Below are 15,113 nucleotides of genomic sequence, written 5' to 3'. Positions count from 1 at the left end.
CAGCATTAACCATAATGCACTACCATAACTCTTAATACCATTTCCAGGAGTAAATCTAAGATGATAACAAGCCTGAGGCATTTCAGTTGTTGTTCTACACATATAAAGTAGTCTTAATACTGCTTTCAGAAGTAAATTTAAGATGATAACAAGCCTGACTTATTTTAGTTGTTACTCCTAATGTACAATAGTAGCCTCAGAACTACCTTCAGAAGTAAATTTAAGGTGATAAAAAGCCTGACTTACTTTAGTTGTTACTCCAAACATACAATAGTAGCCTTAAGACTACCTTCAGAAGTAAATTTAAGGTGATAAAAAGCCTGACTTACTTTAATTGTTACTCCAAACATACAATAGCAGCCTTAATACTACCTTCAGAAGTAAATGTAAGGTGACAAAAAGATTGATTTATTTCAGTTGTTACTCCAAACATACAATAGTAGCCTTAATACTGCCTTCAGAAGTAAATTTAAGGTGATAAAAAGCCTGACTTATTGTAGTTGTTACTCCAAACATACAATAGTAGCCTTAATACTGCCTTCAGAAGTAAATTTAAGGTGATAAAAAGCCTGACTTATTGTAATTGTTACTCCAAACATACAATAGTAGCCTTAATACTACCTTCAGAAGTAAATTTAAGGTGATAAAAAGCCTGACTTATTGTAGTTGTTACTCCAAACATATAATAGTAGCCTTAATACTACCTTCAGAAGTAAATGTAAGGTGATAAAAAGCCTGACTTACTGTAGTTGTTACTCCATACGTACAATAGGAGCCTTAATACTGCCTTCAGAAGTAAATTTAAGGTGATAAAAAGCCTGACTTATTGTAGTTATTACTCCAAACATATAATAGTAGCCTTAATACTGCCTTCAGAAGTAAATTTAAGGTGACAAAAAGCCTGACTTATTGTAGTTATTACTCCAAACATACAATAGTAGCCTTAATACTACCTTCAGAAGTAAATTTAAGGTGATAAAAAGCCTGACTTATTGTAGTTGTTACTCCAAACATACAATAGTAGCCTTAATACTGCCTTCAGAAGTAAACTGAAGACAATAACAAGCCTGAGTTTAGTTGTCACTCCACACATAACCACATCTTACAGTTTAAACCACTACACTAACTGTTTAAAATACCCACTAAGTGTTAACCTTAAAAATTACTCATCCTAAAAATACAAACTTTATTACTCAACGTAGATTCTCATCTAAAAAAAAACCCCAACCCAAAACAACACTAAAATACAGCTAACAGAACACACTTCTAGGTACAAACAGTTCCAAGCAGGACTAAAATATCACCAGGAGCCTTAGAAACATCTACAAAATACATCAGCACACCGCAAACGTTTTCATCCGCCCCTTTCCTTAAAAGAGAATCCACCAAGCTTTGCATCCCAGCAGCAGCACAGATCCCAAAGCAGTGAACACCTCACATTGCTTTAAATTCCAGTAAAAAGAAAATCAGTTGTTCTCCCTCCACTTTTTCCCCCCTTCTCCCTTCCTTCTTTTAAATAAGAAGCTAAGCTCACCCGACCAGAACGAACGCGCAGAGCCAGAAACTTCAGCATGCCTAAGGAATCATGATGGTTAGAGTTTCGGACTGAAAGTAGGGAAGACCAACCCTAGTGCTTGGATTTGTTGCTTGTGGTTGTTGGGTTGGTTTTTTTTTTGCTGTGACCAGCTGTTCCAGCAATTAGAAAATTTCCTGTCAGGCACAGTTAGGGGGTGGGGAGATGGAAGGAGGGAAGAAGGTCAAACAACAACAAGAAGCCAAAAAAACCCAGGAGAGAATATTGATTCCCTCCCCACCATGGACTGCAAAGAAAAACCAGGCAGCAGTGTGGTTATTTGTGCTGCTGATGCTGTTAGAGATCAGCACAGGAAACTTCAGCAGATTGCCTGATAGCAGAGTGTTGGGGCAGATGTTATTTATTCCTGGTTCCCAGGAAAGAACAAAACCAAACCATTAATTAATGTAATTTCACTTTCTTTTCTTCTTGTTGTTTTTAATCTCAAGACTTCTAAGAAATCCTTTTAATTCTGCCTGTGGAAAAGAAGTAATGAATTGATAACTGGATCTTATTCTAGGTTAAAAGATGACTGTTTATTTATTGTAGGAGGCTTACATTCATAGAGCACCTGTACATAATGCTGCCTGCCTTTGCTTGTTTTAGTCTGCAGCCTTTCAATCGCAGCAAACAAATTCAAGGTCACGTCCCAGCACATATGGCAAAGTTTAAACCAGTACACAGAGGCTGGCAGATGTCAAATCAGTATCCCTTTTGTCATCTGTCTTACTTTAGACATTAAAACAGCAGAAAAAGATGAGGCAGCAGTGTGCTCAGGTGGCCAAGAAAGTGAATGGCATCCTGGGCTGGTTCAGGAGCAGGGTGGCCAGCAGGACATGGGAGGTTCTTCTGCTCCTATGCTCAGCACTGCTCAGGTCACACCTTGAGTGCTGTGTCCAGTTCTGGGCCCCTCAATTCATAGAACCAAGCAGGTTGGAAGAGAGCTCCAAGTTCACCCAGCCCAATCTAGCACCCAGCCCTGCCCAACCAACCAGACCATGGCACTCAGTGCCCCAGCCAGGCTTGACTGCAACACCTCCAGGCACAGCCACTCCACCACCTCCCTGGGCAGCCCATTCCAGTGCCAATCACTCTCTCTGACAACAACTTCCTAACAACATCCAGCCTAGACCTGCCCTGGCACAGCTTGAGCCTCTGTCCCCTTCTGCTGCTGCTGGCTGCCTGGCAGCAGAGCCCAACCCCACCTGGCTACAGCCTCCCTGCAGGCAGCTGCAGGCAGCAATGAGCTCTGCCCTGAGCCTCCTCTGCTGCAGGCTGCACACCCCCAGCTCCCTCAGCCTCTCCTCACAGGGCTGTGCTCCAGGCCCCTCCCCAGCCTTGCTGCCCTGCTCCAAACACCTTCCAGCACCTCAACAGCTCTCTTGAATTGAGGAGCCCAGAACTGGACACAGCACTCCAGAGGTGGCCTGAGCAGCGCTGAGCACAGGGGTGGGCACAAGAACCTCCCTTGTCCTGCTGCCCACACTGCTCCTGAGCCAGCCCAGGATGCTATCTTTAATAAGGTACAAATGAGAGTTAAAATATGTGAGGTGTGCACCACTGTAGGTGGACACAGTTCTTCCAACTCCTAAAACTCTGTGATTTGAGTTGGATACTCCAGCTCCACTGTATGACTTTTGCATCAACATTATATTGCTCCAAAGGGAATGAAAATGTTGTTAAGAGTCAAAACCTCCAAAGCTTTCTTTCAATGCTTTAAAAAAAAAAACCCTAACTTCAAATGTTTCTAAGAATGAGAGCTGGATTTACTTCAAACTGCTGCAGATGAAGCTTTCATTCAGTCTTTCCAGATTTATTTTTCTGATCTGAAGGAGAATTTATGTTTTAAATGTGGGGTTCAGGTATACATAAATGTAGAAGCATCTTACTGTGGCTGTGTCCCATGTAATATCCCATGAGGACAGGCTAAGGGAACTGGAGGTGTTCAGCCTGGAGAAAAGAAGGCTCCAGACAGACCTAAGAGCAGTCTTCCAGTACCTGAAGGGGACTACAAGAAGGCTGCAGAGGGTCTGTTTGCAAAGGCCTGCAGTGATAGGACATGGGGCAATGGTTTGAGATTAAAGAGATTTAGATGGGATGTTAGGGATTAGTTCTTTACCAAGAGAGTGGTAGAACACTGGAAAAGGTTGCCAAGGAGGTAGTTGAAGCCCCAATCCTGGAGATACTCAAGGTGAGACTTAACAAAGGCTCTGAGCAACCTCATCTAGTGGAAGATGTCCCTGCTCACTGTAGGACCTTTGGAAGTCCTTTCCAACCCCAAGCACTGTATGGTGCTAAGGTATTTTTCTGTATCTTTAGCTTTCTTGAGGTTTACTAAAACCACTGAATCACACAGCACATGCTCCATTAGAACAGGGAGCAAGACTGGTTTGATTCCAGCAATAAATAAGTAACAACATGTCATCAGAGGCATATACAGAGCACTCAGCTATAAACAGATCCAGGTGATTCTAGGCAGTGATTCTGTCCCATGACCAAACCACTGCATGCTTCTTCCTGTGCAGGACATTAAAGCAGACAAACCCTCCAGCCTATGTCCCTTGAGGGGGTTCTTCCAAATATCTGCATTATTGCAATATTTCATATTGTCATTTCTCTCCAGAAGACCAAATCAGTGATTTATTGCAGTGACAAGGTGCTGCTTCTCTCTTTATCATATCAGTTTCTAGCTTTGCCTTTCACAAGTGGATGATTTATCCCCCCAGTGTCAGCAAAGATCCTCTGCCCAAAAGCAGACATGAAATAAGGCTTTATTAGGAGGCCACAAGCAGAATTGTGCCTTTTTTAGTTTGGTATTCTCTTGTACTCCTTTCTGTCTTTATTTATGTCACATCCACAGGGAGAGACCTTTCCTATTTTATGTACAGCATATACACAATTATTCTTGTAGCAGATACAGAGGCATTAAGTAACTACAGTCCTGTTCAACATCTTTATTGATGATCTGGACCTGGGGATTGAGTCCAGCATCAGCAAGGTTGCAGATGACACCAAGACAGGAGCAGCTGTGGAGCTGTTGGAGGGTAGGAGAGACCTGCAGAGGGACCTGGCCAGGATGCATGGGTGGGCAGAGGCCAATGAGATGAGATTGAACAAGGCCAAGGGCAGGGTTCTGCACTTTGGCCACAACAACCCCAAGCAGCACTACAGGCTGGGGACAGAGTGGCTGACAGCAGGCAGGCAGAGAGGGAGCTGGGGGTGGTGGGAGAGAGGAGCTGCAGAGGAGGCAGCAGTGTGCCCAGGTGGGCAGCAGAGCCAATGGCATCCTGGGCTGGCTCAGGAGCAGTGTGGGCAGCAGGGCAAGGGAGGTTCTTCTGCCCACCCCTGTGCTCAGCACTGCTCAGGCCACCCCTGGAGTGCTGTGTGCAGTTCTGGGGTCCTCAATTCAAGAGAGATGCTGAGGTGCTGGAAGGTGTTTGGAGCAGGGCAGCAAGGCTGGGGAGGGGCCTGGGGCACAGCCCTGTGAGGAGAGGCTGAGGGAGCTGGGGGAGGGCAGCCTGCAGCAGAGGAGGCTCAGGGCAGAGCTCATTGCTGCCTGCAGCTGCCTGCAGGGAGGCTGTAGCCAGGTGGGGTTGGGCTCTGCTGCCAGGCAAGCAGCAACAGAACAAGGGGACAGAGGCTCAAGCTGTGCCAGGGCAGGTCTAGGCTGGATGTTGTTAGGAAGTTGTTGGCAGAGAGAGTGATTGGCACTGGAATGGGCTGCCCAGGGAGGTAGTGGAGTGGCCGTGGCTGGAGGTGTTGCTTAGTGCCATGGTCTGGTTGGTTGGGCAGGGCTGGGTGCTAGGTTGGACTGGATGATTTTGGAGCAATCTTCCAACCTGCTTGATTCTATGATTCTACTACTGCACACTGACTCCTCATTTCCAATGTGCTTTTAGACTTTTTGGAAGAAATAACCTCTGTTATAACAGCAATAACACAGCCTGAAAGATGACTCAGTATTTGGTTTTGGATAAATAGATCTTCTAGAATCCAAGGACATTACTGCAACACAAGGATTCCAAGTGCAAGTACAACAATGACTTGAAGCTTTCCTCTCCTCATAAGTACAACAATGACTTGAAGCTTTTCTCTCCTCATTTGTTTTAAAGTTCCAGCTAAGCTTCCCCCTCCAAAGAGAAACACCTTAAGAATTGTAGTTTAACAGCACTGTAGGTTTTTACTCTGAACACTGGGGCTAGGGTGGGTCGTGGAGGATTATACTGAGCCCCTACAAAGACTTGAACCAAACTGGAAGAAATAAATGGGAGACAATTCTCCCATAAAATGTCTGCCTTTACCTTACCAAGAACACTGAAAGCAGGAACCTCCAAAGCTCTACACTAATTTCTGTGGTAAGCAAGGAGAGCTAAAAGCAGAAGTTGTAAGATTTAGAGTGTCCTTCAAAGACAAAAAGATACTGTGAGTAAATTACCATCCATTTTCTTCTCCTTCTGCTGGTGCATTCTGCTGCAGCAAAGCTGTATCTGCTAAGGGTGACAGCACTAAGGCATTTCAACTGCAACACTTGGACAACTACAGACTAATGCTCTCCCAAACCTTTTGTATGACCTCGCAGGGAAGAACAAAGCACAGTGCTCGAGGGTCAGCAGGGTTACTTCCCAACAATAGTTCTCCTGTAACTGGCATGGGTCTGCAGCAGGTGGAAGAAATTTCTTCTGTTCTGGGAGAATAAAGCCTGTGTGGTTCCCAAAGAACACTACCAGCCAACCAGAAACATAAAGATATATGCTACAGAATTCATTTGGACAATCTCTCAGAAGAGAGCTTGCCCCTTCAAATATTCCTTCATGTAAGGAGGAGACAGGTTAGAGGGCAGCAGCTCCCAACAGGGGAGCTTGTGAGAACAAGGGCAAATTGCCACAGCAAATTGCTCCTCTTACCTTGAAGGCTTTGGCTAAGGATTTGTGGTGTATGTGTTTATCACCAAACACAACTGTCTCCAAAACAAAGGGAATTTGCTGTGCCCTGGCAATTGCAGAACTCCACTTGCCCAATGCATTTCCTCCTCTCTAGGGCAGAAGTACAGGGAGTTCATCTCCCATCTTCCCCTCCTTGTCTTTCGAACTGAGTGTTCTGAATTTACCAAAGTGAAGAGGCAGAAGTCATGAGACTTGCTCTGTCCAGACACTCAGGAGAATGGGCTCACAGCCTCCACAGAGAGAAGAACTGAAAGGTGCTGGGGGAACTCTGAAAGCAGTACAGAACACGTAGAAACCACAGGTTTTACTGACTAAAACGGGCATGCCAGAGTGGGATGCTCACTGTTACACACCAACCTGAGCAGTTAAAGCATTTGAGGGGAGTCCATTAGGCAGACTGACAATCTCCCAATGCCCTGTGTCTGAGAAGTGCAGTAATGCAAATGAAGTGCTTCTGCTGCTAGACCAGCAGGGCTCTGCAGTGCAGATTGCTCTCAATTAGCTGGAAGAAACAAAGAGTGCACAGAAGGAACACGAACCCCTCATTTGCTGAAGGTCAGCCGTTGAGGAACAGAGAGATACCTTCTGGAGTTTCCAGAGCTGAGTAACAGACTGCTCTTGACAATAAATATGTTTGCATAGCCAAAGCAGCAATATTCTATTAATCAGGGGGTGTGGCAGTTTCCATCTGCTAGTTTGCAGGCTTTTCAGGGCTGCCATCTGCTTCCTCATCCTGCAGCAAGCAAGCAGCTTGACTTAACGTTGCTTACACTCTCAAATCATTCCATTTTCTGACCAAGACACAGAAAAAAAGATGCTGACCCTATGGCACTGGGTGCAGACCAAACCACTGAGAAACTCCATCAGAAGATGTCACTGAAAGGTTTGCTGTAACCTTCTCCTAACACCTGATGACATGGAGGGAAGGAAAAAAAAGGAGGAGTTGCTTCATCACCTTCCCAGAAGTGGAGGTGAGAGGCTAACAGGTCCATAGTTACCAGTCCACAGTTCTCTGCACAGAACTATGGCAACTGAACCTGCACAACTTATATACACCCCAAAATATTTTGTCTTCTTACCCAAAGTGTGAGCACACACTAGGCCTGTTCACCCTACTGTCCTCACTTAGTGCTGAGACCACCTAAATGCTCAAAGCCAAACAGAAGAACCTTAATGAGTTTCAGTGGCAATTTGAAGGTAGTCTTCATCTTGCACCCAATCAGGTATGAAACACTGCAATAACCACACATCCCAGGTGAAGTAGTGTTTTATTAGCAGCTGTAACTGACTGAGCAGCTGTAGTAAGTTCCTGTTTAATCTCCCCCCACCCCCAGATTTAACATCACTATTAGCAACATTTTAGTCAGCACAGCCTAGGAATAAATGCAAAATAAGGTCCTAAAAAAATAAGGTCTGAGGCATTAAAGATACAACAAAGGACTGCAGTGATAGGATGAGAGACAATGGTTGGAGAGAAGATTTATGTTGGATGGTAGGGAAAAGTTCTGCACCTTGAGGGTGCTGAAATACAGCACCAGGTTGCCTAGGGAGGTAGTTGAGGCCCCAACCCTGGAGTTATTCAAGGTCAGGCTCAACAAAGCTCTGAGCAACCTGCTCTAGTGGATCATGTCCCTGCTGACTGCAAGAAGGTTGGACTAGATGACCTCTGGGGCTCCCTTCTAACCCAAACCATACTATGATGGAAATCATGTTTTAATTTAGTGAGGGTCACACTGTGTTCCAGTAGGTTGCTTCCCAAAAAAGCAGCACTCCAGAAATATCTGTAGAAAGTGCAGCTCACCACTTTGAAGCTGTAGGTATCATACTGAAAGAGAAACTCAATAGTTGTGGTGGGTTAACCTCAGCTGACTGCCAGCCACTTGCTCACGGGTTGCAAGAAGAACGGGGAGGTCACTCAGCAGTTAACATGATGAGGAAAACAGTTCCAACTTAGGGAAAATGTAATTTGTTGTCCATTAAAAATAGAATAGGGAAGTGAGAAGCAAAGACAAAAGTGAAAGCACCTTTCTCCCCATCCTGCCTTTTTTCATAGGCTCAACTTCATACCTTTATTCCCTACTCTTCTAACCTCTTCCCCCCAAGCAGTCCAGGTAGGATTGAGAAGGGGAACTGCAGGCAGTTTGTAATTCTAACTGCTGTGCCTCTTCCTCAGAGCTCTTCCCTGCTCCAGCATGGGTCCTTCTAATGATCTACAGTTCAAGAACTGCACCAGTGTGAGTTCTCTCCATGGAGCTCAGTTCTTCAGACTGCTCCCACGCAAGTCCCTCCCAGGCTACAGTTCCCATCAGAAAAACTACTCCTGGCAGGCTTTCCACAGGCTGCAGTATCCTTCAGGGCACATTACCTGCTCCTGTGTGGAGTCCTCTGCCGCCTGCAGAGCTGATAGCATCTCCCCCATGGCCCTCCAGCTGGTTTCAGGGGGACAATCTGTGTCAGGGTGGTGCAGCAGCCGCGGGGGAATCTCCACTGTGGCACCTGAAGCACCTCCTGCCCCTCCTCCTTCACTGACCTTGGTGTCCACAAGGCTGTTTTGCTCTCACTTATGCACTCCTTACTCCCGCAGCTGCTGCACAGTGGTTCTTACCCTTTTGTAAACATGTTATGGTCAGGGCACACCACCAGCCTAGCCAACAGGCTCAGCTCTGGCCAGAGCAGCTGCCTGCAATCCTCTGTCCCATGCCATGGGGCAGCCCCCAACTCCTTCTCACAGAAGTCACCCTCCATGTCCAAACCCTTGTCAGGAGTTCCCAGTACAACAGATAAGGTTAAGAGATACAACACAAAACAGCTTATAGGAAGAAAGTGAAGTTACAGACTCCATACGAGGAAATTATCAAGAAGTGATGGCACCAGGCAGAAGAGAGGAACAAACAAAACAGCACTGAGCACTTCCCTCAAAACAGATGTTCTAGTTCAAACAACATCTCAAGCAAGGACTGTAGTCTGTGCAATGCAGACTAGCTGAACAAACTGTGTCTTTTTGATGTTGTCTTCTAATCACACAAATATTGTTCTTTTCTTAAACTACTTGAAAGTCATCTGTCAGCACCTGGTAAAGATAGCAGGGCCTTGCCAGTTAGGAGGAGGAACCAAAAGTGCAGGATTTGCTCCCATTCTCATAGCACCTTGAAATCTCTATGACTGCTCTTTTAGAATCATAGAATCAGCCAGGTTGGAAGAGAGCTCCAAGCTCCCCCAGCCCAACCTAGCACCCAGCCCTGCCCAACCAACCAGACCATGGCACTAAGTGCCCCAGCCAGGCTTGGCTGCAACACCTCCAGCCACGGCCACGCCACCACCTCCCTGGGCAGCCCATTCCAATGCCAATCACTCTCTCTGACAACAACTTCCTAACAACATCCAGCCTGAACCTGCCCTGGCACAGCTTCAGCCTCTGTCCCCTTCTTCTGTTGCTGCTTGCCTGGCAGCAGAGCCCAACCCCACCTGGCTACAGCCTCCCTGCAGGCAGCAATGAGCTAAGCCCTGAGCCTCCTCTGCTGCAGGCTGCACCCTCCCAGCTCCCTCAGCCTCTCCTCAACACCAACAAAGATTTCAAGCTGTGCCAGGTGATGTTAGGATGGATGCCAGGCTGGATGCTAGGAAATATTTCTTCACTGGAAGAGTTCTCAAACATTAAGAAAAGGAACTGAAATTATCAATGCTCCTTCCTGACTGTGATCTGCTTTTTAGTCTCAATCTCTGTTTTTAAGAAGCCTTGGTTAAGAATTTCTTTAATTAATGCCTTGCAATGACAAAGGCAATGGGAACTACAGTCCCACAGTCCTTCCTCACCCCTTTTGGAGCATCTTTGAGTATCCCCTTGTAACCATTTCTGTAGTCCTTAGCTTTGTCAGCTCTGAACCAACAGAAAGAAGTTCTCTTCCACTCTAGCCAAGCCCACATCACAAGAGTAAAGCTGGAATCCATATCACAGGAGGAAAGACTTAAGCAACCACCAGGCCTCAAAGGACTAGCTTTGCTATTCTTAAATGCACTCTAAAGTGACTCTTTCCAAACAGAAGCCCAGGAAAAGAACCTAAAGCTGTGTATCCTGGTTTCCTGGTTCTATGGAGAAAAGGAATAAAAACTCTTCCAGATTAACACAGATTTCCACTGGAAACAATCCAGTTTTATACAGGTGAGTAAGGAAAATGTGAAGTGAATAATGTTAACAACTAAAGGGCACAGATCAATACAGCCAAGAAATCTTACCACAGCATGGAAAGACAAAGGTGATAGCTGCTGTTACACACTGGATCACAGGATGTCAGGGGTTGGAAGGGACCCAAAGAGATCATCCAGTCCAACCCCTCTGCCAGAGCAAGACCATATAATCTACCACAGATCACACAGGAACACAACCAGACAGGCCTTGGAAGTCTCCAGAGAAGGAGACTCCACAACCTCTCTGAGGAGCCTGTGCCAGTGCTCTGGGACCCTTCCAGTAAGAAGTTCCCCCTTGTGTTGAGGTGGAACCTCCTGTGCTGCAGCTTCCATCCATTGCTGCTTGTCCTATCCCAGGGAGCAGTGAGCAGAGCCTATCCCACAGCCCTCAGATACTGATAAACATGTATTAAATCCCCTCTCAGTCTTCTCCAGACTAACAAGCCCCAGGTCCCTCAGCCTCTCCTCATCAGGCAGTGCTCCAGTTCCCTCATCATCCTTGTAGCCTTCCACTCAGTCTCTGTGGCAATCTCATGAGAGAATCCTTTGTTGTGACATGACCATGACTGGAAGCTTTGCTATTACCAAAGCATACTCTGCAATTCAGATGTAAAATATTGCCCCCTGTGCCCTGACAAGGCTAACAGAAGCCAGTGGAGTACTTTGCTCACTGGTACCAGGAAAAGTGGACAATAAAACAGAACTATGTGTTTTGAGGTTTGCTAAGATAAGAGTTGCTCAACCTCTCCTCCTATTCAGCTACATGTCATTATTGAACTTTCTCAGGCCCCAACCCAGTCATAAGCTTTGTGCTTGGGACAGGAAATCCTACTTCATACTAAAACTACTAGGGAAAGCATAGAAGTACATCAGAACAGTAGGATAGCAAAGCAGACAAAAGACTTAGCAAGAAAGAACCTCTCTCAAAAATAAGGATATTAGTCTGCACCTCATAGTAACCAAACAGTGGCAAAGTGTCTGTGTATTATTATCAGTGTGCTCCAATCCTGCACTTCAGTATCTTTATTACAGCCACCTTTTACTCACACTTTGTGGGTTGATTTCATCTTCTCCCATAGGTTCATCAACAATTTGCTGTCCATTCTGTTAAAAGAAGAAACAGACACAGAAAGTTACTGGAAATGTGGAATCCAAGCAGAGCAAATCAATAGGCTGCAGCTGTGCTTTTACAGCAAGCTACTGTACAGGATCAAGTGTTCCCCACATGCTATAAAAACACTCACTGAAAGCAAACACACAAGGCTGGCACGCAATGCCACTCTCATTTTCATCCTCATGTTTATCAAACTGAAGTCACAGTAAGAAACATACAAACCAATCTGGCATTTGAAGCCTTACTACTACACTTCTAGATGTTATTTCTCACCACTTCAACTTCCACAATGTTAAACCTGAAGACCGAACAGCAAAAAGTCACCACAAAGAGAAGATAAATAAGTTCTTGCTAAGGACCCTCAGGAGGACCATGAGGAAAATCAAATAGATGGAGAGCCTGCCCTATGGGGACAGACTGACAGAGCTGGGGGCTGTTCAGCACAGAGATGATGCCTTAGAGCAACCTAAAGGGGGCTACAAGAAAGCTGGGAAGGGATTTTTGACAATGGCTTGTAGTGGTAGGACGAGAGGGAATGGATTGATGCTTGAGGAGGGCAGATTGAGACTGGAGATAAGGAAGAAATTCTTTCCAGTGAGGGTGGTAAGGTTCCTGGAGGTGGAATTATAGAATCAAGCAGGTTGAAAGAGAGCTCCAAGCTCCAACAGCCCAACCTAGCACCCAGCCCTGCCCAAACAACCAGACCACCACCTCCCTGGGCAGCCCATTCCAGTGCCAATCACTCTCTCTGACAACAACTTCCTCTTCACATCCAGTCTAGACCTGCCCTGGCACAGCTTGAGACTGTGTCCCCTTCTTCTGGTGCTGCTTGCCTGGCAGCAGAGCCCAACCTCACAGGTAGCTGCAGACAGCAATGAGCTGTGCCCTGAGCCTCCTCTTCTGCAGGCTGCACACCCCCAGCTCCCTCAGCCTCTCCTCACTGTGTTCCAGGCCTCTCACCAACTTCATCACCCTTCTCTGGACATGTTCCAGTACTTCAACATCTCTCTTGAGGTGTTCAAGTTCAGGTTGGAGGAGGCCTTGAGCAACCTGGTCTACAGGAAGGTGTCTCTGGCCATGGCAAGGGGCTTGAAAGCAGATGATCTTTAAGGTCTCTTCCAACCTCAGCCATTCCATGAATGCAATGCAGCAAGTGAGTCCTTAGCCTATCATGTTTACTGGAAGAACTTATACCTACAGCATAACCTTATCATAGCTGTGACTGCAATGCTGATTTTGTTAGCCAGCATTTACTCCTTTCTATACTTCTCTAAGGGCCATTCTTATAAGCCACACACAAAGAGGCTTTTTAATTTGAAATATAGCCATAAAGATTTTTTTTAAAAGCTTAAATATCTTATTGGTCAACAAAATGTTTTCCTTTCCTGGCCAGTGATGCTATACTTGGAGACTCTCCAAGAGCCATCTCTCCCAGAAAGAATGACCTTGCTTACACAACAAGCATGAATATTAGCAAGCTGCAAGGAAACCAAAATCCTGGTTTCTGACCTAGGTATCACCTAGGGCATTATTCTTACTTAGCTCCTAAGGTTTAACTGGAATTCCATATGAGTTCAGCAACAAAAACTATTGGAAATGGTTACATTTTCCATGATGACTAGAGGCAGAATTTCAATTCCTTTGTGCACTGTTTCCCTAGAGGATGAATAGCCAAATTAATCCTTTTTTTTTTCTGCAGAACTCAATTTACTTAAAGTTACATGATTGTATGGATAATTGTTTTCTAGATGTCAGAAAGCTAATAAAAAGCTGCTCAGAGATTCAGAGATTTTAGCCTCATTCTACACTTTCCTTCCCACAGTTCAGTTTTCAGGAACTCTCTTCTGTGGAACCTTCTTAGTGTTTTTCATTAACAATTTCTGCTTGCACAAGGATGAAGGAGAATCTTTTCTATCAAGTGACAGAGATGTTGAGGTATTGGAATGAGTTCAGAGAAGGGTGACAAAGCTGGTGAGGGGCCTGGAACACAAACCCTGTGAGGAGAGGCTGAGGGAGCTGGGGGGGTGCAACCTGCAGCAGAGGAGGCTCAGGGCAGAGCTCATTGCTGTCTGCAGGGAGGCTGTAGCCAGGTGGGGTTGGGCTCTGCTGCCAGGCAGCCAGCAACAGAACAAGGGGACACAGCCTCAAGCTGTGCCAGGGCAGGTCTAGGCTGGATGTTGTTAGGAAGTTGTTGTCAGAGAGAGTGATTGGCACTGGAATGGGCTGCCCAGGGAGGTGGTGGAGTGGCCGTGGCTGGAGGTGTTGCAGCCAAGCCTGGCTGGGGCACTTAGTGCCATGGTCTGGTTGGTTGGGCAGGGCTGGGTGCTAGGCTGGGCTGGGGGAGCTTGGAGCTCTCTTCCAACCTGCTTGATTCTATGATAAAGCCAACTCATGAGAATTACGACTTGGTCACCCATATGACAGAGGCTTTTTTTTTTGTTACAGGAGTGGAGAGGTGGAGAAAGCTGAGCTTAGGGCTGCTTCTCCAGCACAGAGTTCTGGCATATGGTAGCACTGCCACTTTCACATCTTAACTGGTGTCAGGAAAATACTAGATACTTAGAGTGTGACTCTACTCTACTCTGTAAGTCCTCTTTCCATGATGCAGAACTAATAAGAATCAGTTTCAGATGTTACAGGCTACTACAGAAGTGAACATAACCTTGCTAAGGCAGCTCAGCTAAGGGCAGTCAGTACAACCTTCTGCTCATGCAGCTAAGGGTAATTTGATAAGATGATGTGACAAAAAGCCTCATTTTCCCTCACTGTGGCATCTTTTCCTCAGTGTACAGGCAATGAATATTGCATTACCCTTCCTTAAGACACACAACCACTTGCAATTATCAAATAGAGGACCATGAAAATACCAGCTGAGCTAAGTAATAGAACTGAGTGTTTTTAATCAAGGAAGCATATTGTGTATACATATCATTACTAGCAAGTGCCAGACTTTCTCTCCTCTCAAATCCAAGGCATGTATTTAAATGAACACTTGTGTTTTAGCTCCACATCTCTATATTCTGCTCATGCTGCAAGATATCTTCCCCAAATATCCTGTCAATAGGAAAGAAAAACAAGAAGAAAACCAGCAGAACAAATAAGGCAACTGACTTGAGCCAGAAAGGAGTTTAAAATGTCCTAACAACTAATGAGGGCTAAACTCTGGGGCCTAAAATAGGGCAATTTGTGTATCAAAGCCATGTGCTCTAAACTGACTCCACATGCAGATCTTTCAGAGTAGTCATTCCCACTACAGCAGTCGTTCTGCTGAACAAGAATGTACTTTAGCTGCAAGTCA

At 45.6% G+C, this 15,113-nt stretch overlaps 1 protein-coding gene across 4 annotated transcripts in view; it reads right to left on the bottom strand.

The window, feature by feature from the left end:
- Positions 1–15,113, bottom strand: part of RPS6KA3 (ribosomal protein S6 kinase A3) — a 97,792-nt gene that overhangs the window by 62,652 nt on the left and 20,027 nt on the right. For 2 of the 4 annotated variants that reach the window (XM_064152032.1, XM_064152028.1), the window contains exon 2: positions 11,749–11,805. In XM_064152032.1, coding sequence (XP_064008102.1) covers positions 11,749–11,805 — 57 coding nt within the window. Of the gene's footprint in view, positions 1–1,534; positions 1,598–8,881; positions 8,961–11,748; positions 11,806–15,113 lie in introns of those variants that run through there. The other 2 variants (XM_064152029.1, XM_064152030.1) reach the window with 2 other exon arrangements.

Source organism: Pogoniulus pusillus, chromosome 12, assembly GCF_015220805.1.
Source record: "Pogoniulus pusillus isolate bPogPus1 chromosome 12, bPogPus1.pri, whole genome shotgun sequence".
In the NCBI taxonomy this organism is placed as follows: Eukaryota; Metazoa; Chordata; class Aves; order Piciformes; family Lybiidae; genus Pogoniulus; species Pogoniulus pusillus.
This window is presented reverse-complemented; position numbering and strand designations above follow the sequence as displayed.